This window comes from Pristiophorus japonicus, chromosome 5 (genome assembly GCF_044704955.1).
Source record: "Pristiophorus japonicus isolate sPriJap1 chromosome 5, sPriJap1.hap1, whole genome shotgun sequence".
Taxonomy (NCBI): Eukaryota; Metazoa; Chordata; class Chondrichthyes; family Pristiophoridae; genus Pristiophorus; species Pristiophorus japonicus.
In genome coordinates, this window is record NC_091981.1 from 174,962,843 (window position 1) to 174,986,915 (window position 24,073).

Below are 24,073 nucleotides of genomic sequence, written 5' to 3' on the forward strand. Positions count from 1 at the left end.
ACCAATCAAGCGGGTTGCTTTGTCCTGGATGGTGTCGAGTTTCTTGAGTGTTGTTGAAGCTGTACCCATCCAGGCAAGTGGAGAGTATTTCATCACATTCAAGTCAGGGCTGCCATCCAGCTTTTTAACAACTGCCCACAGATTTCATCTCAAAATCTAGCAGTTTTTAGTCCACGCAAACAGTTTTCAGTTTTACACTGGGTGTGCACGTGGCTCTCGGTGACTATTTGCCTACTTAGACATAAGGCCCACCCCCTTTAACCGCTGCCATAATCGCTATTACCATTAATGGCAGACATTTAGGCTTTATGACATGCCTGACCAATGGCCAGCAGAGAATCAATAAAAAACTCATTAGATGAATCACCAGCCCCAAACAAGACTGACATTTTCCAAAGGCAATCTATGAATCAAGTATCCAAACACTGTGCTTCTGGGCTGTGAGATGAGAAAAGAAAATTAATGAAACAGGGCTTATGAATTTCAATGCATGCACTGTGCTGCTGCAAGGAAAAATGGAGGTCTCAAAAGGTCATTAGTTGTATTTTTTTTTTATTAATCGAAATGTAAATCTTTATAATTGCCATGTAATTTTTATGTGTCGTAGAAATTAGTTCAGCTGACACCTCAATTTTTCACATGCTGGCAGCTTTGTATACTGTGTGAAATCAGGAACATTTCACATTATTAGAGATTTGCCTTTGGGTGAAATTAATTTTACAGCCAATAATCTCCATAATATTTACTTAAATTATTAAGAGCAAAATCATATCTTCTTGTCATAAACAATACAAGGCCCGTCTCTGAGTGTTAGGCATTTGGAGAAATTGTTGTGACTTTTGGAAAATTTTGACCAAGAGTATGACATTATGCTATTAAAAATCACACAAAGAACAAAGAGGGTTGACCCTCAATGTTATAATCTACTCACTATGGTGCAGCCTGGACAGTCATTACCATTCTGACATGTTCGTCTCCGGGCCTGAACCCCTCCCCCACACTGTGCAGTGCAGCGTTCCCATGGACCCCAAGGAGTCCAGAATGTGTGTGGAGGGCACTGAAGATGCTCATTGCAATACCTAGAAAAGAAGCAGGATGAATAGTACATGTGCATTGTACAGTATCCATCATAGAAAATATAGCGTGCCTTAGCAATGTTTTTGTCTTCATTTCTTTCTTTTTGCTAGCGTACTAGAGTATTTCCCCACTTTCCATATGTCTAATGTGATTAAAACATGTTATTTTTTAAACTAAGGTAGTGAGAACAACTCACAGGGCACTACTAGATCTACACATGTTGGGGGAAAAAAAAAGAAAATTGTACATTGCAGGCATAAATGTGACCTTATAATGAAAATAAGGCAACACAACATCAAAAGAATTACATTACACGGGAATTAAACACAACAGTAAAAGTGCCTAACTACAACTGATTAATGTTTTCTAATGAATGAAGAATATCCATACATTTCTGCTGGAGTAGAGGTCCCCTTCATACTGTATTAAGCACCTGGAACACTGTAATAACAAGTTGGCTGTACAGCATCATCATCATCATAGGCGGTCCCTCGAATGAAGATGACTTGCTTCCACATGAGTTCACAGATGTTTCAATAAAGGACCCGATATTCCAGTCCTGAACTCCAATTGAGGGGATGGAATATGCCTGTGCGTGGATTTTTTTAACGTGTGATGACCGTTACACATCAGCCACCACACGGGCTTGACAGAGCTCGGTCTTTATCCAATGGCAAGGGTTAACCAGGATGACTGGAGACCTGCTCTGCTGAAGGTGGCTGCACATAGGCTTTTGCTGACTGCTGTGCGTGACACAGCTCACAGCTTTAATACATGATATCTGATTGAATACATTGGTGGCGTGATAATCAAATGAATCTTTGAAGAGGAATTTTGCTGAACCCTGGCAACAGTATTAAGAAAAAATTTCTCACATAGAATTATATTGCTCAACTGTGAATGCTTCTGAGTGATGAGATGCTAGATTAGCAAATCACTGTGTAAACACAAAATAAGCATGTGACCATGCCTCCGCCAGTAATGTAATGTTAGTAAAACTTGAGCATTCCCAATTGTTATTTATATTCAAGAAGGTTTTTTTTGCCTTTTCTCTCCCCCCTCCTTCTGGGTCTTCCCATTGCACTGAATCATTTCTTAGAGCAGAGAAGACTAAGAGGAGATTTGATAGAGATGTTCAAAATCATGAAGATATAGTAAATAAAGAGACACTGATTCCAACGGCTGAAGGGTCAATAACATGAGGGCAAAGATTGAAGGTGATTAGCAAAAGAACCAGAGGTGATAGGAGGACAAACTTTTTAATGTAACGAGTGGTTAGGATTTGGAATGCACTGCCTGATAGGGTCGTAGATAATAAGAGCCTTCAAAAGAGAATACTTAAGGAGAAAAAAACTCCAGGGATATGGTAAAAGAGCAGGGGAATGGGACTAACTGGCTGGATTGCTCTTCGAAAGAACTGGCGCAGACTTGATGGGCAGAATGGCCTCCTTCTATGCTGTTCTATAATTCTACCCAGGACAAGAGGGCAAGCGGGAGTCTTGTATTGTAACCAGATGTTTTGAGTTGTGTGAGAATGGCATTGGGTAACTTGCCACTCCCACTTTCTTTCTCTCTATGGGGAAGTTTTCTTGTCTCTCTATTTTATCAAAACTATGTTGCTTGTTCTCTGAACTTTCCCCCCAGGTTCCAAATACACAATCCTGCACAAAAATATAACGTTCTCATCACAAGGGGTTCTATTATGATGCCCTGAGTTACACTATTTTACAGGAAGCTATAGGGCAGTAAGAGTCAAATCCCATAAAAGTAAGATACTTTCGGGGCAAAATTGCCCTGCGCCCCGATTGGGGGCGGTAACCAGCTGGGGCCGGGACTTCCTGCTCCTGGCACAGAAGTCCCGCCCCGCCGCTGAATTCGGTTTACCGCCCTTCAAAGGAAGCAGAGCGCAATCTCGCGCGCTCCATTTCCATTGGGGACGCTGACGTGCGTCAACGCCCCTCCCCCTCGCTTAAAGGGGAGGGCCGCTGCGTACTCTGCAAGGCCTCTGATGATCCGCGAAGCTGGTGTTGACATCGGCCCGCGCCAGCCTCGTGGTCCCACAGGGCTATTTCATCTATGGGGCATTAAGCAGTGAAGTTCGCCACGCACAGCGATGATGTCCACCCCGAGCAGGTTACCATCCCCAATCTGTGCGGAGGGCAATTTCTCACCCTTAGACCATTCCCAGGAGTGACTGACGCATTGAACCCAAATTCATAACAGGAAATAACTTACAAAAGCAAAATACTGCTCACATAGTGCTCACTATACATAATACATGTTTCAATTTGACAGCCAATGTATTATTCAGGAACATGCAAGCTAAAGAGAATCTCAATGTTCTATCACCGGAGAATCATTTGTGATGGAATGGACAAAAGTAGGCCAGATATCTTCAGCATCCTGATAGATGTCTGTCCGCCCTCTTCCTGCCCGGTTGCTGTGATCAGATGCTCACATGCAGCTAACCAAACTTCTACAGCATCTCCACTGCTATTTTTAATAATATCCATGTATGGAGAATAGAAGAGTAAGGATGACTAGCAACAAGAACAAAATCTTAGAGCTGATTTCTACCAGCTGTACAATATAAATGACGTAGAACAAGGATTAGAAGTCCCGCACCTTGGCAAACCTCACTACTCGAATTGGGCCATAGGGCCTCAGTGCTGTATAAACTCTGCCGTCTGCTGTTGCTCAAGTTTTGTTAACTTGCCAAGCAGCTGCACGCAAAGGCTGCCATAACTCTGCTAATCATGTCCATCTGACATGGGGAAACGTGGAGCTGCAAAGGGCTTTTAATACAAAATAATCGCACTCTACGGACAGAGCCTACTCTGCGAAAAACAGCAATCCTCTTTACAAACAATGCCCAAACCAAAATCTAATCAGGGTTGATTGACATATAAGAAAAACTGCACAAATGAAACAAATTCAGGTTTTTTTTAAACTTATAAAATTTGCTTCTTCCCAAGCTGCTGAGCTAGCCTTTCAAACAAGCTCAGCTTTATTTCTAAAATATCTATGAAAGTTCCAAAAACATCAGGTCTGTTTTTTCAGCTCGGATCTATTGCTGCATAAATCTGAGAGCTGTGCTCCAAACTAATGAGTTAGGACCAGGTTTCCTGGTTCTACTGGCAGCACTTCAAGCCAGACTGCAGTGAGCTGCTCTTTTCTCAGGCCCAAGTCTCTCTGCCTTCTGCCCCACTGAAATAACCTTGTGTGTTAAAGTCCATCAAATTAATGACATTTAAGCATGGGAATTAAGTAATTGATTTGGATATAAAAGCAACTGCTTCCTTTCACTTCACTAGGAAATGCTCTCAAATGAAACAGACTCATACACAATACAAGCTTTACTGCAGAATGCTCCCCATGCTACTGTAGTTTCTTTATTAAAAGGGAATTCAACCTTTTTAAAACAAAAATAAGCAGTGGTAAGTCTTAAAAGTCCATTGTCAAGCAGGATCTCTACGCCCAGTGCTCTGTTGGCACACAGTTGTGTTATGAGGTTAACCACCTAGACTACCATTTTTTACCACCTATTTTGTGTTCTTATTCCTTGCCTGCTGCCATCACTATTGACAAGTTTCCAAATAAAACATATCTCCAGGTTGGAAATATCCAGTGTACTGGAGTCAAATAGTTTGTATAATGTCTTGCACCTGGGATCATTTTTAATTATCAATCTGTCTCCAATTAAGCATGTGGAGAAATGGGTATGCCCTAATCAGCAAATACTTAACCTGGCATTTAAAAAAAATCTTACTGTTATGATAGTCATATTCAACAGAGTTCAACACAGAGTATATCACTGTACAATTCCAACAAACCTTCCTCGGTAAGCTCATCCATCTGTACATCACTTATTTTGCCAATTGTTTTCTGTCTTTCTCTCTTAAAGTCACTGAATCCTGCTGAAATATTATTCCACAGCTTCTGGCAGGCCTCTGATGCTTCACCCAGTGGCCATTCTTCAAGTGTGAGTCTAGGCAGTGAGTTTCAGCAAAATATTTGACAGCAGAAGGCATCACAGCTAAGCCTGATCCTGACCTTGCTCATCAGCTGCTCAAAGTTTTTAGCCACTAGAACTTGGGAACCTATCTCATCACTTTAACCTATACTAACTGGACAAACCTACTTAGGAGTAAACTAAAAAGGTGTGTGATCTAGATTCAGTGCAATAGCTAGCACTTGTTATAACTATATCTTACTTTGTAATCCTTACTTGATATTCTGTGACATTATTAACTTCAAAATAAATGAAATGATCCATGTCCATATTGTCTGCTATTTAAAAAATATTATCTGGGCACAGTCTGCCTGTTGCCTAACACCTTAACTTCCCTTAAAACTAGGCAGTGAAGCTAACATTGGGTGAAAATTTCATCCCGGGGACTTCTTCAGTTCTGAGCTTGTGGTGGGCACAAACTCATACAGTCAGATAACAATGGCCCAGATTTTTCTGGATTGTGCCATTTCACGGCGTGCTCTGTTAGTTAAGACTTGTTTGTGCACATTTAGGGTTATCATTTTTTGTCCACAAAGTTTCTGGAAGTGTGTGTTGAGGGCAACAAGGCACCTGGGACCTTGGAGAATAACAAGACCAACAGTTAGCCAATGAGATTAATGAATTTAGAAATAAACAGAAGAAGAACTGAGAAAGGAGGGTAAAGTAGAGTGGGCGAATTCAATGTCAAATCAGGTACAGAAAGAGAAATAGAGAGGGAAAATGTGATGTTTTTAAAAACTCCAACAACAATTCACAACCTGAAGGAAAGAGATTCCATGCTTATAATTGTTCATTTTCTGGGCAAGAGAGGTTGATTGGCAGTCATTAACAATTATCATATCATTAAAAGGGTACTTATGCTGTAAATTATTTGACTTAACTTTCTGTGGTGAGTTTAATGGGCAATTAATGTACAAATGCAGCAATTTCATGAAAATCATTGGGAGGTTAAAGGCGAGGTGCTATTTTTGAAAAGCAACCTGTGGCGATTCGCAAGTCACGGGATATCTCTTCCTCGCCACGAGTTGCTGCCTGATTTGTGTATTAATAAGGCCTACATCATTCACACGTTGTTATGTTTTTCAGCAGGTTTTGGGCTATTAGCTCATATTTTTGAAACCATATTTTTTTTTAGCTTTTTCTTGCATGACTTTTCAAGAACTTATTATCTTGAAAGATGTTTTTATGTTTCTATTCTCTGGAATTTTCCTTAAAAAAAAAACAATTTTGTGGGTAAATGCAGCTTGAAAAAGCAGCGCTGATACAAAGACATGAAAAAGACAAAACTCAAATGTCACCGTGCATGGAAGAAGTTAAATTACTAAATTAGCTCAATGCTTTTCTTTGTTATTGCTTGCTTTGAGTTTAGAGTTTCTACTAAACTACAAAAAGAGTCTTAGCTCCGACTAACAGCCGCTCATGAACCAGTCACATGCAACCTTTGTATTGCATACAGCAGGGGAGGGGCAAGATATTTCTGAAGTCCAATTTTATTGCTTCTAAACAGAACAAACTAGGTTTTTAACAACCAATACCATTGTTATGCTAGGAATTTTGTGCCAAACGTGAACTAAGAGTAAAGTGAATTTGGCATAAAAATCCCACTATGGAGAATTTTAATTTACTTTAATGACTTAAATTCAGAAGCTCAATACAAACTGGTCAAATTGGCAGACAGTATCAACTACAAGGAGGGTAGTGGAATTTAATGAAGCCAACTTGAGCCCAACAGAATAAGTCAGAATAAGTTAGATAAAATGTGTAAGTGGATGAAACAGTGCCACATGAAATTCAAAATGGACAGATGTAGCGCATACAGGAAGAAACAATGGGTGTCTTAAGAACTCCATGTATGGAATCAAAATAGCTGCCAGAGATCAAGGGCCATTAGCCAATCACTTCGGAGCAGCAACCGACAAAGTAAATAGAACTCTGAACTATAGTAAAATTTCCTCTGAAATGCTGTTGCTGACTTGTTTCAATAGACAGTTACAGTTATATCTTCCCGATTTCCAATAACTTTTTGTCTGAAAAAAAAGTCTTCTAACCTCCACAGTGTTCTTTTAATAATAATAATCGTATATTGATGCCCTCATCGCCAATTCACTGACCTGTGAAAATAAGCTTTCACTATATACCCTCTCAAATCCTTTCAAGACTTAGTACATCTATTAGAATAGAATGGAATTGAAATCCCCCCACCACCTCCATCTGCTCTGCTCTACTGATTACAGCCCTAGTATTCAGCTCTCCCATCATAACTCTTATCACCAATCTCTGGGTGATTCTGAGCTCCCAGCGGGGACCTGCTCTCGCAGGGAGCACAGGTTGGGGAATCAATGTTGTAGTCCTATCTCTGCCTTTTGCTCACTGAGAAAATGACCCCTTCAGGAGGGCAGGATTGCAGAATCATTCATCCTTGGCATCACCCTAGTGAATCTGTTTTGCATCTTTTCCATGGCTGCAATATCCTTGTATAGTGGGGGCCAAAAACTGCACAGAGTTCATGAACTGTGGCCTGACCAATGTCTAGTACTGATTTAACCTTATTCCCCTTGTGCAATCATTTGATTTAAAAATTTGGGATCAGAGTAAATGAGATACAGTTGTGTAAATTACATATAAGTATAAGAAAATCTGTCCCTTCCAAAGATTATCCCGAGCGTGATTCTCCTACGTCCCCTTTGTATTGTGCTTGGTGCAGATTCGCTGCTCAGTATACAAGACGACAGGTTGATGGTTAAAATCAATGTGACAGTATTCACAACATTTGATAGTTCCACAGGAGAGGCGCCAAATGCATGATCCCGATTCAGGTTAGGCTGAGTGCTGTGATCTGTGCCAGCAGTTATATAGCCCTGTAATGTAACATGATCCTTAAACTATAAAATTGCAAAATCTGGACTACAGATTAAATGCAATGCACTGCATCCAAAAAAATTGAAACAGTTTTATTATGTAATGGATTTGATAAGGATTTGTAACTTAATACTGTTATGACATTTTTCCATTTGTTAGTTCAAAAGATTTATGCATCCTTCAAGAACTCCATAAAACAACTTCTGAAAATGACAATTACTTGGCATTACCCAAGCAGTGAACTTCCTGAAATCGACAGACTCTCAGTCATACGCAATGCTCCAATTAGAAACATGGGTAGAATGTCTGTGCCCGGAACAACATTTTGGTGATTGCTGTGCTAGTGAATATGATTACAGTTTATTCAGAATTATTAATTAAAATCGGAGAAAATGTTTTAAATACAAGAGAAAACATTCATCTTCAAAGTTCCTGGTGAGGAGCTTTAGTGCTCCTGGCACATTTAAATGGATGGAAAATCATGGGCAACACATGCTTAATTTTCTGATGTATGTTCCTGGCTCAAGAAGCTCTGTGCTGGGAATGCTGAAGAGAAAGATTTACCCCAGTCCCCTCCCCCTCACCACCTTCTGCCATTTCCATTCCTTCAGGGTTAAAATTAAAGCTTTGTTCTGTAGCATTAATGGCAATTTAAGAAAATGTGCCTTAAATGCCCTTCAGGTTTGAAATTAGTTTCACAATTTACAGTTTTATAATCTATTATACACAGTGAAAATTTAAAATTTGAATATTTTATATAATCATACAAGTGCTAGGAATAAAGCACAAAAATCTACCCAAATCTAGATTAGTGTATTTGCAGAAACATATGCTTTTCTTGAGCAATAAAACTTAGGTACAAGTTTGTGAAGAGTTTAGGTCAGTAAACGTTGAGCTTTCATAAAGAAGTGTTTATAGATTCACTTAATCAACAACTAGGATTAAGACCCATGAGTAACAAGGGGATTAAATGTCAGTGAACACCAGGTTCACTGCCTTACTGATCATGCAGCTTTACAACATCCAGCAGTCAAACACTGCCACTTCTGCCTTTCATAAAGCAGTAGGCCTTTACATAGTTAGTTGACTGGTAGATTACCCAATGCAGTTTACCACACAACAAATTATTACAACTGTTGCATTTTTTGTTCACTATTATGCACAGAATAACGATATTATATAAGAAGGTTTTACTACAATCATGGGATTAAGTAACATCGTAAACAACAGTTTGTTTTATTGTGGATGATAAGAGTCCCTTTGCACTCAGATGTGTGGTAGTTCCTGTCCTCGAGCACTGATAAGCAGACCTTTATCCCTTCAACTTGTGCATCTGATATCACTTGCTACCTACCCGATTTCACCATAATATAACATCATTACCAATGTTCCTGGGGGGAAGGCGGGGGAGGTACGCAACCCACTCAAAATACCGCACAGGCGCGGTTTTTGGTATTTAAAAGCCGGTGCACCAGCTGTGGGGGAACTGCAGAGCGCGGTGCGGCTGTGCAGCTTAAAGGGAAGATTGATCATTACCATTGCAGTGAAGGTACAAAACAGAATCATATAACCTTCTTGGGAGAGGAGACCATTCCTGCCTCCTTAATGGTTTGAAACCAGAAGAAACAATTAATATTTATTTAAATTAAAACAAAAATCATTTTTATTTTGTCATATTTCTTATATGCTCACATTTTTATCCCAAGCCTTCTGAGGTGCTAAACTCAGTGAGGTTAGAGTGAAATAGAAAACAGTTGATGCCTGGTCAGTTGTGGGGAGGAACACTTTCATGCACCAGGAGATTCATAATGTGACTAAAACAATCAGTACTGAGGTACTTTGCATAATAGGAACAGTCTGAAAAAGACAAGTAAACTTTTAGCGACAACACTGAGGAGCTGCTGGACCACAGAATGAGAGAACATAATGGGCTGGATTTTGAACATGAATAATGGTGAGGCTGACACCTTTAGTCACCTTTAGACTTAGACTTGGGTGTACAGGGCACAATTTCATAATTTGCAGATAACTCAAAACTTGGAAGTATAGTGAACAGTGAAGAGGATAGTGATAGACTTCAAGAGGACATAGATACGTGGCCGATGAAATTTAATGCAGAAAAGTGCGAAGTGATACATTTTGGTGGGAAGAACAAGGAGAGGCAATATAAACTAAAGGGTACAATTCTAAAGTGGGTGCATGAACAGAGAGGCCTGGGAGCATATGTTCACAAATCATTGAAGGTGGCAGGGCAGGATGAGAAAGCGTTTAAAAAAGCATAGGAGATCCTGGGCTTCATAAATAGAGGCAGAGAGTACAAAAGTAAGGAAGTTATGATGAACATTTATAAAAAACATGTTTTTACTTTTTATTGCTGTCTTTTAATCTCATATTTTCTTCCCCCTCTTTATTTCGCTTTCTGTACGTGATTTCAATCTAATTTATACTTCCTGATTTATACTTCTTGGTTTACATTCTGCGGGGGAGAAATAACAGTCGGGAGGCACAAAACTTAGCACCAGGTGCTGAAGTCTCAGCCCTCTCCAGAAATTTGGGTTATCGGTCCAGAAGGAAGTGGAGTGCTAAATCAAGTGCTCCACTTCCTTTTTGGGGCACTAGTGGGGCGGATGCCTCAGCAGCGCTGCATACTGGGCCGTGCTGCACTGCCACATCCGAAAGGCCCTTCCCTCTACGCTGCAAACTCTGCATGGACCACCACGGAGCGTGGGTGCCGCAATCAGCCCGGCGCTCAAGTAACCGAGCGATTGCGGCCAAGACCCAGCGAGGAAAGCGGATCAGGAGTGGCAACTCGATGGTAAGTTTTTCGCCCCAGTAGCAGCCAACCACCCAAGATGTGCCTCCTGCAGCTGTCAGTGTTATTGCCTGGCGCTGCTGCAGGGGACGAAAGTAAATTTCAGGGCCAGGGTGCTAACACGGCGATGACATCACAATCTTTGTGCGCAGGGGATCCGTGCGCAAAGCCGTAGCGCCGTCGCTAAACTCCCGCCCAATATGGCAGGAGTCGTTAACAGTGCTGCACCCAGCCGTTAACTCATTAGCACCCGGGGGCAATAATGGCACGCATAAATGCACTGAATTTCCCCCCACTGCGTGTCTGAGTAAAGATTCTTCAATCGGGCTGGTTGAAGAGTCGCTGTTCCTTCACCACTGACCCCAAAATCTGCCCATTGATACAGGGCTATAAACAAAGTCCTTCAATTCCAGTCTAGTGTGAACACTATTTTGTCACAGAGCTCTAACCAAAACTGCCCTGACTTGAAATTCACTGAAAATAAACCTAGTACACAGATATGGCAACTACAAATGAACTCTTTTCTTTAAAAGGAATCATATATTGAAGTCTATTACTCCAGAAAGACTTGTACATACCGCTCTTCGCGATTCTGTCCCACACAGACACGTCCACCATGTCGAGGAGTTGGGTTGCTGCAAGAACGCTGTCGGACCTGAAATCCTATTCCACAACTTGTACTGCAGGGAGACCACAGTGTCCAAGGGGTCCAACCACCATTCCTATTAAACAGTTTGATAATATTTCAACTTTTTGGTTTAAACAATTACAAATAGGAAGTAGGAGAATGAAGATTTGGATCACTTATGTCTGCTATCCCATATTGTAATGTGTAATATGAAAATCTTTTATATTTTTCGGATAGCCTACTTTACTAGTATTTCTTGTGTCACATATCAGGACAAGATAATTGCAAAATTGAGAGATGTGAACCAGGAAAAAGAAGATTGGTAAATTATACACAATTCATGATACTATGGGCTAGAATTTCGATTTTCAGCGAAAACGGTATTTTTTCACCAAAATTACCATTTTCACTTCGCTACCATTTTTAGGTCTGATTTTCGGCCCTTAATTTGCGCATCAGTAAAAATTGGCATTGCATGAGGATTCGTGGCGCAAACCGTGAATTTCGGCAACTTTAGTCCGGGGCTGATAGTGCTGCGAGAGAGGCCTTGGGATGGGGGAAAAACAACAATAAAAAAATTGCAAAAAACAAAAAAATTCACAAAACCCTTACCTACTAAATCACTGAAAAAGAATTTAAAAATAAAAACTTTAACTTACCTTTTTTGCAGGTCTTCATACTTACCGCTCGCTGGCAGGGCTGCACCACAGGTTTGCCCCTGTCGGTATTCTGGGCGCACAATACATGTCCTGAGAGAGCCAAATATCGATCACAAATGCTATTTCTGGGGTTGCACATTGGCGCTCCTCTCCCCAGCAGTACGTGGAAGCGCCGCCACAAAATGGTACCCCGAAGATCCCGCCGACCAGGTTTTCGCGCGGAGGGTCAAATCGTGGCAAAATTCCGGTCACAAAGTCGTCGAAATTCTCGCACTATATGTTAATTCCAATCTTTTCACTAACCTGGAACAGTTTGCAACCTCCATGCTGGGACCCTCACACTGTCGACCTTCACACTGCGGAGCTGGACTATCACACAGACGGGTTCTGCAGATGCATAAACCAATGGTGTTGCCATCAGTGTGACTGCAGGGTTTCCATGGAGACCAGGATCCAAAAGTACCATCCACAGTCATGTTCCTCATCTAAAAGGCAAACATCCAGTAAACCATCAGAACACCACAATGTAAAATAAGAGTCTAACTGACTTTTGGTTGCATATGTTACAAAAACTGGCAGAAGTTATTTCCTATTTTGAAATCATTTAATGAGCTTCTGTTTGTATCACAATTGCATTCAGATCCATGATGGTTATTAGCACTGTAATCCATTTTGTATTATCACTGGAATATATAATTCCAAAATAGCACATCTGGACTGAAACCATACACTTGTAAAATACAGTCAATGTTGCAGATGAGCAGTCTACTCAAATCACTGTTCACTAGTAAAAAAAAGTTTGTTTTAAAAAATTTATATAATCAGACCTATTTTTAAAAATCTACTTAAAATTAACACTTTTTTCATGTAATAACTCCATATTTTAAATTTCTCCAGGAAATCGGGTAACATTATGCAAGGTATGTTATTTAATCCTTTGCTGATGATGTAATATTGTTTCAGTACACTTCTGAAAATAAAACTCTGTTTAATCGTGCAATTTGCAAGGTATTAAGGTGAAGGAAGGGAAAGAGGTATCCTCCAAATTAAATATCTCAAAATGAGGTACATTAGGAGTAACTGAGGAGAAAAGTCTGGACTAAGGCAGGCAGGGCTAAAGTGAACTGTATGGGGGAAATTAGAAAATGGCCTTTAGTGGAGTCTGTGGATTAGAAGTCTTTGTAGGAAGACTATGGAGTTTCCTAGTAGGAGAATTCTTCCCAGATATATATGAGAACCTTAATTTTCTGTCAAATGGAATGGATTGCCATCCGATAATGGAAATTGGTGGATAATCAAGTCCACAAATTAGTGAATAATGCTGATTTACTGACTCTCCCCAGCTCGATCCTTTCTCACAGCATTCGCATCCATTACTCTTGCTGGCAAGATAAGCTGGTACTAAAAGAGCTGCTGGATCAGCTGAACTGTTTGCTCATAGCTCCCTTACTCATCCACTCACAACCCCAGATGCCAGACCTGTCACAGATCTTCAGAGGAGCGTATTTAAACAGACACACTTAGTACTGATTTTAAAATTGGCAGTTCTGTTCAGCTTGGTGGAGCTGCTGACAGGATCACTGGAGATGAGTGCATAATGCCTTCAGCAATCATCTCTGCAGTTGGGTATCCATGGTGGCTGCAGGAGTGTTTTTTGGTCCCTCTTGGGTCTATAACAGTGGCAGCGACTGGAGTTGTGGGCGAATGCATGAGGCAGCTGAATCCCCATTATCTGCAAATATTTTGATGGATAATTCAGAACTTAGAACATGAGAGCATTGATTACTACAGTGTGACCTGCAAGCTATTGGAGACTGCCAAATCAAACAGGAAAGCGTGCATTAGGAATCTTACCAAGGCACCCTGCTTGTTAATCCCAATTAAACCTCCCCATGCACTTTACGCATTATTAGATTATAAGATCTCCATTGAAATGAATGGAGAAATCAGGCTAACATCAACAAGCTCCACTACCTGGATAATATTGGCCCAGAAATTCCGCTTTCTGCTTCCCGCGGGCGTTTGACTAGATTTTAGAGAAAAAATACGCATCTACTTGAAGCTGCTGCCCCCACTCGACTTTCCGATGCACAGGCCTCCTCTTGCTGTGCATCGCAGTGCGTGCACATCGGGACGTGCGCAGGCCTGGAGCTGGAGTCACATGGCTCTGGGCAGCCAATCAGGTATAGTATATTTTCATTCATAGTAATAGGAGTTTCGTAAGTCCGAAGCTCCTATTACTATGAATGAGAAACCCCCCCAAACACCAAAAACACTAATAAAAAATGGAAAATGTACACTACATATTTAAGATTCATTTAAATGAAAGTTATTAATGTCTTATAAAAAGAAATATTTTCCCAATTTTTAAAAAAGTTTTTTTAATTACGCCTTAAAATAAACTTACTGTTGTGGGGAGGATTTTTAAACAATAAAATATGTTTTCATAACTTTATTTTTATATGTTTCTGTGTGTTTTAAAAAACTTGCGCCTGTAAAAGTAGGCTATGCGCCTGCTTTTTCAGGCGCAAGATTTTTGAGGACATTTGTATGCGTAAATATCACAAAGTTGCACGTAAAAATGTCCTCACTCCCGATAAGCGTGAGATCTGTCAAGCCAGAAACTTGACAGATCGGAAAAGCTGGTTTCCAGTGCATACATAATGCGTGCTGAAAACCGGCTTTTCTGATGCCTTCCCAGGTCCGTAGAAACTTCGTAGGGGCCCAGGGACGTTGGAATTTCAGGCTCAATATCTTATTTGGCACGAAGATCACAAAGTACAGGTGAGAGAAAGTATTTCACCCAACTGACTCAGCCATCTGTTAAAAATGTTATTCTCATCATCCCACTATTTTACCCAGCAGACATAAAAACATTTTGGCGCCGAAATTCACCATCCCCGAAGGGACGGCTACCGAGGAGTTTGGGTGAGCGACCGGAAAAAATCGATCGGCCACCGCGGTCGGATAATTTTCCCTCCCCGAGCCATATTCAGCTTAGGGGGGATTTGAGCATTAGGTACTTCTGCCGGAAACGGCGCAGTGAGCTCTGCAGCGTGCGGGCCGCTGGAAAGCGGCAAGGACCAGGATTTTCAGCTGCAAAAAGGTAAGACTTTTCCCAGCAGTGCCCCAGCAAGGTATTGGAGTCGGTGCTCAAACGGGACACCGCTGGAGTGTTGTCGCGAACAGGGCCCTTTGGCAGGGAAATACTTTTATTAATTTTAGTATTTTTATTTAAGATTACAGTATCCACTGTATTTATCTTTTAATAGTTTTATTAATTATTTTGGGTCCATTCAACCTGCTGAGTGCTGCTCAGAGGTTTACACATACTTTTGTACAACTTTCAGGTCTGACTCTTTAGTGGAGTCCTGTGGGCTGTAGAGCACTGCCTGGCAGGGTTCACCCTGAAGAGGGGGGGGGGGGTGGGGGGAATTTTGGGAGGATGACGCCTGGTACACCTGGTCAGAAGCAGGGCGGCATGCAGGAGAAGGCATCGCCATCAGCACCGTGCAGACAGGCAGTGGGCAAAGGAGGCAGCAGCCATGATTCGTTCATTCTGCACCAGACCAGTATGCCCGCCGTCTTCACCAGCCCAAATCAGGATTGTGATTGGCTGCTTGGGGACAAGGAATATGTACTATCCACTTGGCTGCTCACTCCACTGCAGTACTCCAGGACAGCGCCAGAGCATGCATACAGTGCCGCTCGTTGTGCCACCAGGTGCATCATCGAGCAGTGCATAGGCATCCTTAAGCAGCGGTTCCGGTTCCTGGACCGCTCTGATGGCACCTTACAGTACTCCCCTCAACGGGTCTCCATCATCGTCATGGTCTGCTGCATACTGCACAACCTGGCCATCATGAGGGGACGGCCGTTGGAGGTCGAGCCAGCAGTACGACCTAAGGAGGAGGAGAAGATGCAGGAGGAGGAAGAGGAGGCAGCACAGGAGGAGTAGGAGGATCCCTGTCGCCCCATAGCTAGGAAGCGTTGACCCATCGCCATCCTGGGAGGGTGCGTCCTCACATATATGGAGGTGCCTGACACCTCCCCTGCAATCTCCCTCCATGCATTTACTGGTGGTCTGCCAGGTCTCCCAAAGTCAGGAAACAGTATTCTTCTTCTGTCCTCCACGCCATTCATCAGTGTCTCCAGCTCCATATCAGTGAACCTGTTGGCTCTCCTTGCACCTCTTACACCAGCCATCCTTCCAACCTCCTTTCCCCCTCAGGGCCTTGCTGCTAACTCTGCCCTTTAAAAGGCCAGGGAGCAGCTGAGTAGTGATAACGCTCAAATTAAGACAGCTACACTGCTGAAAAATCCACTTTGGAAGAGTTCATTAGTGCTGGAACCCTTTTTTTCAATTTTGGAGCTGAATATTTCAGCGCTAATGGCCACAAAAAGATTGGGAGAGCACCAGCTTTCCAGCGGTACTGAATTTCGAGCCCTTTGTGTGAAGATGTGCTTCCAGACATTATTCCAGAACTTGTTTTTAGCAGCTTATACTGTCTGTATGGGATCCGTGTTCATAGCCCCCATGTTCACAGGAACTGCAGGTCTGAGCACTGACGGTACAAAGTTTTAGCCCTTTCCCCAACCTCACTTGCTACGCATGGGTTTCCCACTGGAAACTCAGTATCACAGAATTACCTCTATCCCTTCTCATCCTTCCCGACATCTCTGCCAGCTTGGACGCTATTGATCCCACCATCCTCCTCCAATGCCTCTTCTCTAGTGTCTAGCTCAGTGGGACTGAACTTATTTGGTTCCACTCTTATCTAGACAATCGTTGCCAGAGCACTTCTAGTAATGGATTCTCTTGCCGCTCATGCAGTTACCTCTGGAGTTCTTCATTGATCTATCCTTGGCCCCCTCCTTTTCCTCATCTACATACTGCTCCTGGCAATATCATCTGAAGACATGGGATCAGGTTCCACATGTACACTGACTACACCCAGCTCTGCCTCTCCACCACCTCGCTCAACCCCTCCACTGCCTGTGTTGTCAGACTGCTTGTCCGACATCCAGTTCTGGATGAGCCACAATTTCCTCCACTTAAACATTGGGAAGACCAAAGCCATCGTCCTCAGTCCTGTCAAAAATTCTGTCGTCTTGCCACCGATTTCATCCCTCTCCTCAGCCATTGTGTCAGGTTCAGCCAGACTGTTTGCAATCTCAGCATCCTGTTTGGCCTCAAGCTGAGCCTCCGACTCAACATTTTCTCCATCACAAAGACCACCTACTTCCAACTCCGTAACATTGCCCGTCTCCGTCCCTGCCTCAGCTTATCTGCTGCTGAAACCCTCATCCAGGCTTTTTATTAACCCCAGACTCAACAATTCCAATGGTCTCCTAGCCAGTCTACCATCTTCCACCCTCCATGAGTTTCAGCTTATCCACAATTCTACTGCCTGTATCCTGCATCAATTTCCACTCACTCATCATTTTTGTTCTCGATGACCAACATTGACCACTGGTGCCCTAATATTTCCAATTTAACATTCTCACCTTTGTATTTAAATCCTTTCCTAGCCTTGCCACTCCCTATCTCTGTGCCTCGTCCGGCCCTACAACCCTCCAAAAACTCTTTGTTTCTTCAACTCTGGCCTCTTCTGCATCCCCCTTCCTTCAGCTCACCATTGTCAGCTGTGTTTTCTAGGCCTATGCTCTGGAATTCCCTCCCTAAACCATTTTGCCTCTCCATCTCCATCTCCTTCTTAAAGATCTCCTTAGAAACCACCTATTTGACCAAGCACCTCTTAATATCTCCTTTTTTGGCTTGGCGACTATTTTTGACTGATTATGCTCCTTGGAATATTTTCTATGTTGAAGGTGCTATAGAAATTCAAATTGTTGTTATTGTTGACTGAATTAGTTGCAGGGCATTCTTAGGCCCAACTGAAACTCAGCAACCAGACAGTAGACTCATTCCTGCCACAGGAGAAACATTTAAAACAAATCATAGCTTACAGGGTAGAAGATGTGTATAACACAACAAGCACTAAGGAGAAGCACTCTGGGCAAATACACTGATATCACTCATACAGGACACAATGTAAGTTAATAAACTGGAGGCATTGTATTTGAATATTGCCCAGAGAGTTACTTTCTAATTGTAGATAATAAAGTAACAGCACAATAAACTGTGCATATTGATAGAAACATAGAAATTTACAACGCAGAAGGAGGCCATTTTGGCCCATCGTGTCCGCGCCGGCCGACAAAGAGCCACACGGCCCGAGGGCAGCAGCCCTAAAGGTTACATATAAACCTATGAACAATGATGGAAAGGCAAAGAGCAGCCAGCCCAACCAGTCCGCCTCACACAACTGCGACACCCCTTATACTGAAACATTCTCCGCTCCAGCCCAACCGGAGCCAAGTGATCTCCTGGGAGAGACAAAAACCAGATAAAAACCCAGGCCAATTTAGGGAGAAAAAATCTGGGAAAATTCCTCTCCAACCCATCCAGGCGATCAACACTAGTCCATGAGATCACCCTGCCCGTATTCTATTCCCTGCAGTACTTACCATTATATCTGGGTCGTCCAACAAAAGGTCATCTAGTCTAATCCCAATTACCAGCTCCAGGTCCGTAACCCTGCAGGTTACTGGACTTTAAGTGCCCATCCAACCATCTCTTAAAAGTGGTGAGGGTTTCTGCATCCACCACTCTTCCAGGCAGCGAGTTCCAGATCCCCACAACCTTCTGCGTAAAAAAGCCCCCCTTCAAATCCCCTCTAAACCTTCCACCAACAACCTTAAAACTATGCCTCCTCGTAATAGACGCCTCAACCAAAGGAAATAGACCCTTATTATCCACTATGTCCAGGCCCCTCAATATTTTGTGCACCTCGATGAGGTCTCCTTTCAACCTCCTCTGTTCCAATGAGAACAAACCCAGCCTATTCAATCTGTCCTCATAACTAAGATTCTCCATTCCAGGCAGCATCCTAGTAAATCTCCTCTGCACTCTCTCTAGTGCAATCACGTCCTTCCTATAATACAGCGACCAGAACTGCACGCAGTACTCCAGCTGTGGCCTAACCAAAGTATTATACAATTTAAGCATAACCTCCCTGTTCATATATTCTATGCCTCAGCCAATAAAGGTAAGCATTCCGTATGCCTTCTTAACCACCTTATCCACCTGGCCTGCTACTTTCAGGGATCTGTGGGCAAGCACTCCTAGGTCCCTTTGTTCATCTACACTGGTAAGTGGCCTACCGCTTAATGTGTATACCCTTTCCTTATTAGCCCTCCCAAAGTGCATCACCTCACACTTCTCTGAATTAAATTCCATTTGCCACTGCTCTGCCCATCTGACCAGTAGATTGATATCCTCCTGCAGCCCATGTCTTTCCTCTTCATTATCAACCACAGAGCCAATTTTAATGCCGTCTGCAAACTTTTAATCATACTCCCTATATTCAAATCTAAATCGTTGATATATACCACAAAAAGCAAGGGACCCCGTACTGAGCCCTGCAGAACCCCACTGGAAACATCCTTCCAGTCACAAAAACATCCATCAATCATTACCCTTTGCTTCCTTCCTCCAAGCCAATTTTGAATCCAACTTGACACTTTGCCCTGTATCCCATGGGCTTTAACCTTCATGACCAGTCTATAATGTGGGACCTTATCATAGCCTTGCTAAAGTCCATATATACTACATTGTATGCACTACCCTCATCTACCCGCTTAGTTACCTCCTCAAAAAATTCAATCAGATTAGTCAAACACGATCTTCCCTTAACAAATCCATGCTGACTGTCCCTAATTAATCCTTACCTTTCCAAATGCAGATATATCCTGTCTTTCAGGATTTTTTCCAATAATTTTTCCACCACTGAGGTTAGGCTGACAGGCCTGTAATTACTCGGCCTATCCCTTTTTCCTTTCTTAAAGCAGGGTACTACATTAGCAGTCCTCCAATCCTCCGGCACCATGCCCAGATCCAAAGAGGACTGGAAAATGATGGTCAAGGTCTCTGCTATTTCCTCCTTTACTTCGCTCAACAGCCTGGGATGCATTTCATCCGGGCCTGGGGACTTATCTACTTTCAAAGCTGTTAAACCCCTTAATACTTCTCCTCTCACTATATTTATTTCATCCAGAATATCACACTCCTCCTCGATAGCAGTATCTGCATTACCCCTTTCCTTTGTGAAAACGGATGCAAAGTATTCGTTAAGAACCCTACCAACATCTTCCGCCTCCACACAAAGATTACCCTCATGGTCTCTAATAGGCCCTATCCTTTCTTTAGTTACCCTCTTATTCTTAATATATTTATGGAACATCTTAGGGTTTTCCTTAATTTTACTGGCCAAGAATTTCTCATGCTCTCTCCTAGCATTCCTAATATCCTTTTTAATTTTGCCTCTTAACTTTCTATATTCCTCTAAAGATTCTGAAGTATTTAGCCGTTGGTATATGACATAGGCGTTCCTTTTTTTCTTAATCCTTCCCTGTAAGTCCCCAGACATCCAGGGGGCTCTAGAATTATTTTTGCCAGCCTTTTTCTTTAAGGGCACATGTTTGGCCTGAGCCTTCCAGATCTCCTCCTTGAATGCCTCCCACTGTTCCGACACTGATTTACCCACAAGTAGCTGTTTCCAGTCCACTATGGCCAAATCACTCCTTAACTTAGCAAAATTAGCTTTTCCCCAATTTGGAACTTTTATTTTAGGCCTGTTCTTGTCCTTTTTCCATAACCAACTTGAATCTGACTGAATTATGGTCACTGGCACCCAAGTGCTCCCCCACAAATACCCCTTCAACCTGCCCAGCTTCATTCTCCAAAACTAAATCCAAGACCGCCACCTCTCATGTTGGGCTTGCTACATTCTGACTAAAAAAGTTCTCTTGAATGCATTTCAAGAATTCTGCACCCTCTATACCCATCACACTAAATTTGTCCCAATCAATATTTGGATAGTTAAAATCCCATACTATTACTACCCTATGGTTTTTAGACTTCACAGCAATTTGTCGACATATTTGCTCCTCTATCTCCCTCCCACTGTTTTGGAGTCTATAATACACGCCCAGCAGTGTGATCGCCCCATAGAGTCACTGACGTCAGCAGCCAGTGAAATGCCATCATGTGCATAATGGTATACACATTCTTATTATAACACTTCTAATTCTTCTCTTTACTCTCCCACAGGTCCATCAAGTGTCACCGCCCCCCCCCCCCCTACTGTCCAGCCGGAGGAGGAAGACGACTCCTCAGAGGAGCTTTCACCCTCTGAGGGTGCACCATCAGCGGACCCACGTGCACTCAGCACCGGTGTAGAGATGCACACCTTGGTGGATCCTGTGAGAGATAGAGTGGAGTTGTCACCTGGTGTCTCACAATTCACAAGTGAGCAGGAGCAAATGGTGGAGACAGGGACAGCAGTGAAGGGCGCAGGATGCTCCCAACTCTGCTCAGCTGCCTGCAGACGCTGAGCCTCGGGGGCCATCGAGAAAGAGGGTGATCTTGGAGGGGCCGCAACAATTGCAGGAGGCTCTGGCATCTTTTGCAGCCGCAAATATGCAAATATTCAGAGAATGGAGAAGTCCATCTCCAACATGAGCACCACCCTGTCGCAGGCGATGACGATGATGTGCTGTGCCATGGAAAGGATGTCCACCTGCAGGAGCAGCGAATGCGGCAGTCACATGAGCACATGCTCGCTGTGGACAACAGATGGCAGGTGCTCATAGACCTCCTCTCAAGGACGGAAATAAACATAGATTTGGGCTTCCAGTGCCCCATTGCTGTGCAGCAAGGTGTTCTCCAGCTGCTTGCTGCAGGGAAGTGCAGGTGGCCCATGAGAAGGATGATGGTGAGAGGGGACACGGAAGTGGGGGCTCTTCTCAAAGCCCTCCCACTTCTCTCTTCAGTCAGAGTCCCACATGCTGCCCCGGATCCTGATGGCTGAGTCTGCCCCTTTGGTGCAGCCCTCACAGGCTCCAAAACCCAGAGGATGTCCGCCCAAAGTATTTAATGAGTTGCAGCAAGGATTTGAACAGCCTGCAACTACCTCTGCTGAAGCTCAGGGGTTGCACCTCGTAGAAGCACTCGGAAAAGAAAAATGACACAAAAGTAGATGCACGTGGTATGCACACGGGTGTATGAAAAAATGTTAGTGTTAAGCTTCAATTATTTTGATGACACACATAAATGTTTTTCTTTGCACCACTTTCCAGCCTTGTCCATTTTTGCCTCAAACCTTGGAGGTGGATTTGTTACTTGGAGTGAATGGTGGGACATTACTTAACCTTGAGCACTGGAGCTTTCGGTGAGAGGGATGGCTTGGTCATTGTAGGGCTGCTTTATGGTGTTGTTGTGGAGGGACGGAACTTAGTACAGCATGTGGCATCCATGGGGCTGCATTGGGGCAAGTTAAGTAAATCTGGCCATAATGAGGACATCCCGGGCCTCCCAGGCTGCAGACAGTATAAGTGGCACCCATGCTAATGTAGTCGATGGCAAGTAAAGTGGAGATCAGTGGGCCAATCCCTCAATGTTGTGATAGTGACTAGCACTGTGGTGAGAGTGGCTGCCGAGGTTTCAGAAATTATCTGCAAACTGCTGACACCCAAATCTGTGGACAAAATGGAGTGAGCAAGAGCCATTCCATGAGGCAAGTAATGAGGTGTTACAGTAATGTTGCAGTATTTATGTGCTTTTCCCAGCTGTCAATGAACTCGCCAATTGCCACTGAGCTTCCGCCTCCTCTTCACAGGCGAGGTACCCGAGGTCTGTGAATCCTGTGCTCCAGCAGTTAAAGTCAAAAGCCGGCGTTAAAAAACATCTGGAGGGTCTCTCAACAAACATTAAATGACTTCAATGAGGTCGCCGCCTCTGTCGATCGAGTCCATGTCGTGTCTTCAAAGCCGCCAGAGTTAAATGTGCAAGGTGGCGGGATTATGGCAGGTTCCCGACGTGCTTGCAACTTACTGCTGACCCACCCCCAAACCCGCACGCTCGTCAACGGGAAAATTCTAGCCACTGTGTGTGTTGTCTGGACTCGCATAGTACAGTACTGTTGATCACTGACGAGCTGCGTATTGATGGAGTAGCACCTGCTGAAAAATGCATCAGTCACCTGTTTGACCCAAGGCTAACTTGGAAGGAGCTAAAAGCATAAACGTTGAGGGCTGTGGTCACCTGCCACCGAGTGTTCCACTTCAACGGTGCAGGTTTGTGCCAGGTTTGAAGAAGCTCTATATCTTTCTCTGATGAAATTGGCCCTGTAGAGGCAATAATGGCCTCAAAAGACATTTTTTAAAATTTGGTCACAAAATGTGGAATGCCTCTCAGTGGGTGCTCAAAACTCCACGCCTGATTCTGCAATCCACACCTCCATCCAGGGAGGCTCCATGCCGGAAGCAGAGCCTCGTAAAATTGACCTGAGTGTATCAACTTCAAAACAACTACATCCACACACATTAAACTAAGCAACGGCACTTTTTGCAAAAACAAAACCTGTGGGTTAACTGCACTAAGGACATTGGGCTAGAACCACCACTTTTTTTGCCTGCTTAACGCTCAATTAATGCCCAATTTACCACTGAAATGACATATAATGCTCATTTTGGCACAAAATGGAAATTGGCGGACATTTTTCGGAAACTTATCGCCGAGAAAAAAATATCACCGCCCCCTCACCATTTTTATTTGGCGGAATCAGCAGGATGGGCGAATTCAACACCCAGAATATCGCCCAGCGTTACTTTCCGCATGGAATTAACGCCGAGATCCAATATTAACGCCCGGCGACTGTTTTTTGTCCTAAAGACCATATTTACCCAAACTAGCGGCCATGCAGATCGCCCATCGTCAATTACACCACCTCGCACACATTACGTGCAGTTCTGGTCGCCTTATTATAGGAAGGACGTGATTGCACTAGAGAGGGTGCAGAGGAGATTTACTAGGATGCTGCCTCGAATGGAGAATCTTAGTTATGAGGACAGATTGGATAGGCTGGGTTTGTCCTCATTGGAACAGAGGAGGTTGAGAGGAG

General features: G+C 43.2%; 1 protein-coding gene across 1 annotated transcript in view; it reads right to left on the reverse strand.

The window, feature by feature from the left end:
* sema5a (sema domain, seven thrombospondin repeats (type 1 and type 1-like), transmembrane domain (TM) and short cytoplasmic domain, (semaphorin) 5A) overlaps window positions 1–24,073 on the reverse strand; it is a 188,730-nt gene that overhangs the window by 53,032 nt on the left and 111,625 nt on the right. The window contains exons 12-14 of the mRNA XM_070880009.1: window positions 12,351–12,532; window positions 11,339–11,482; window positions 932–1,079 (exon numbers count right to left, since the gene is read on the reverse strand). Coding sequence (XP_070736110.1) covers window positions 932–1,079; window positions 11,339–11,482; window positions 12,351–12,532 — 474 coding nt within the window. The remainder of the gene's footprint in view (window positions 1–931; window positions 1,080–11,338; window positions 11,483–12,350; window positions 12,533–24,073) is intronic.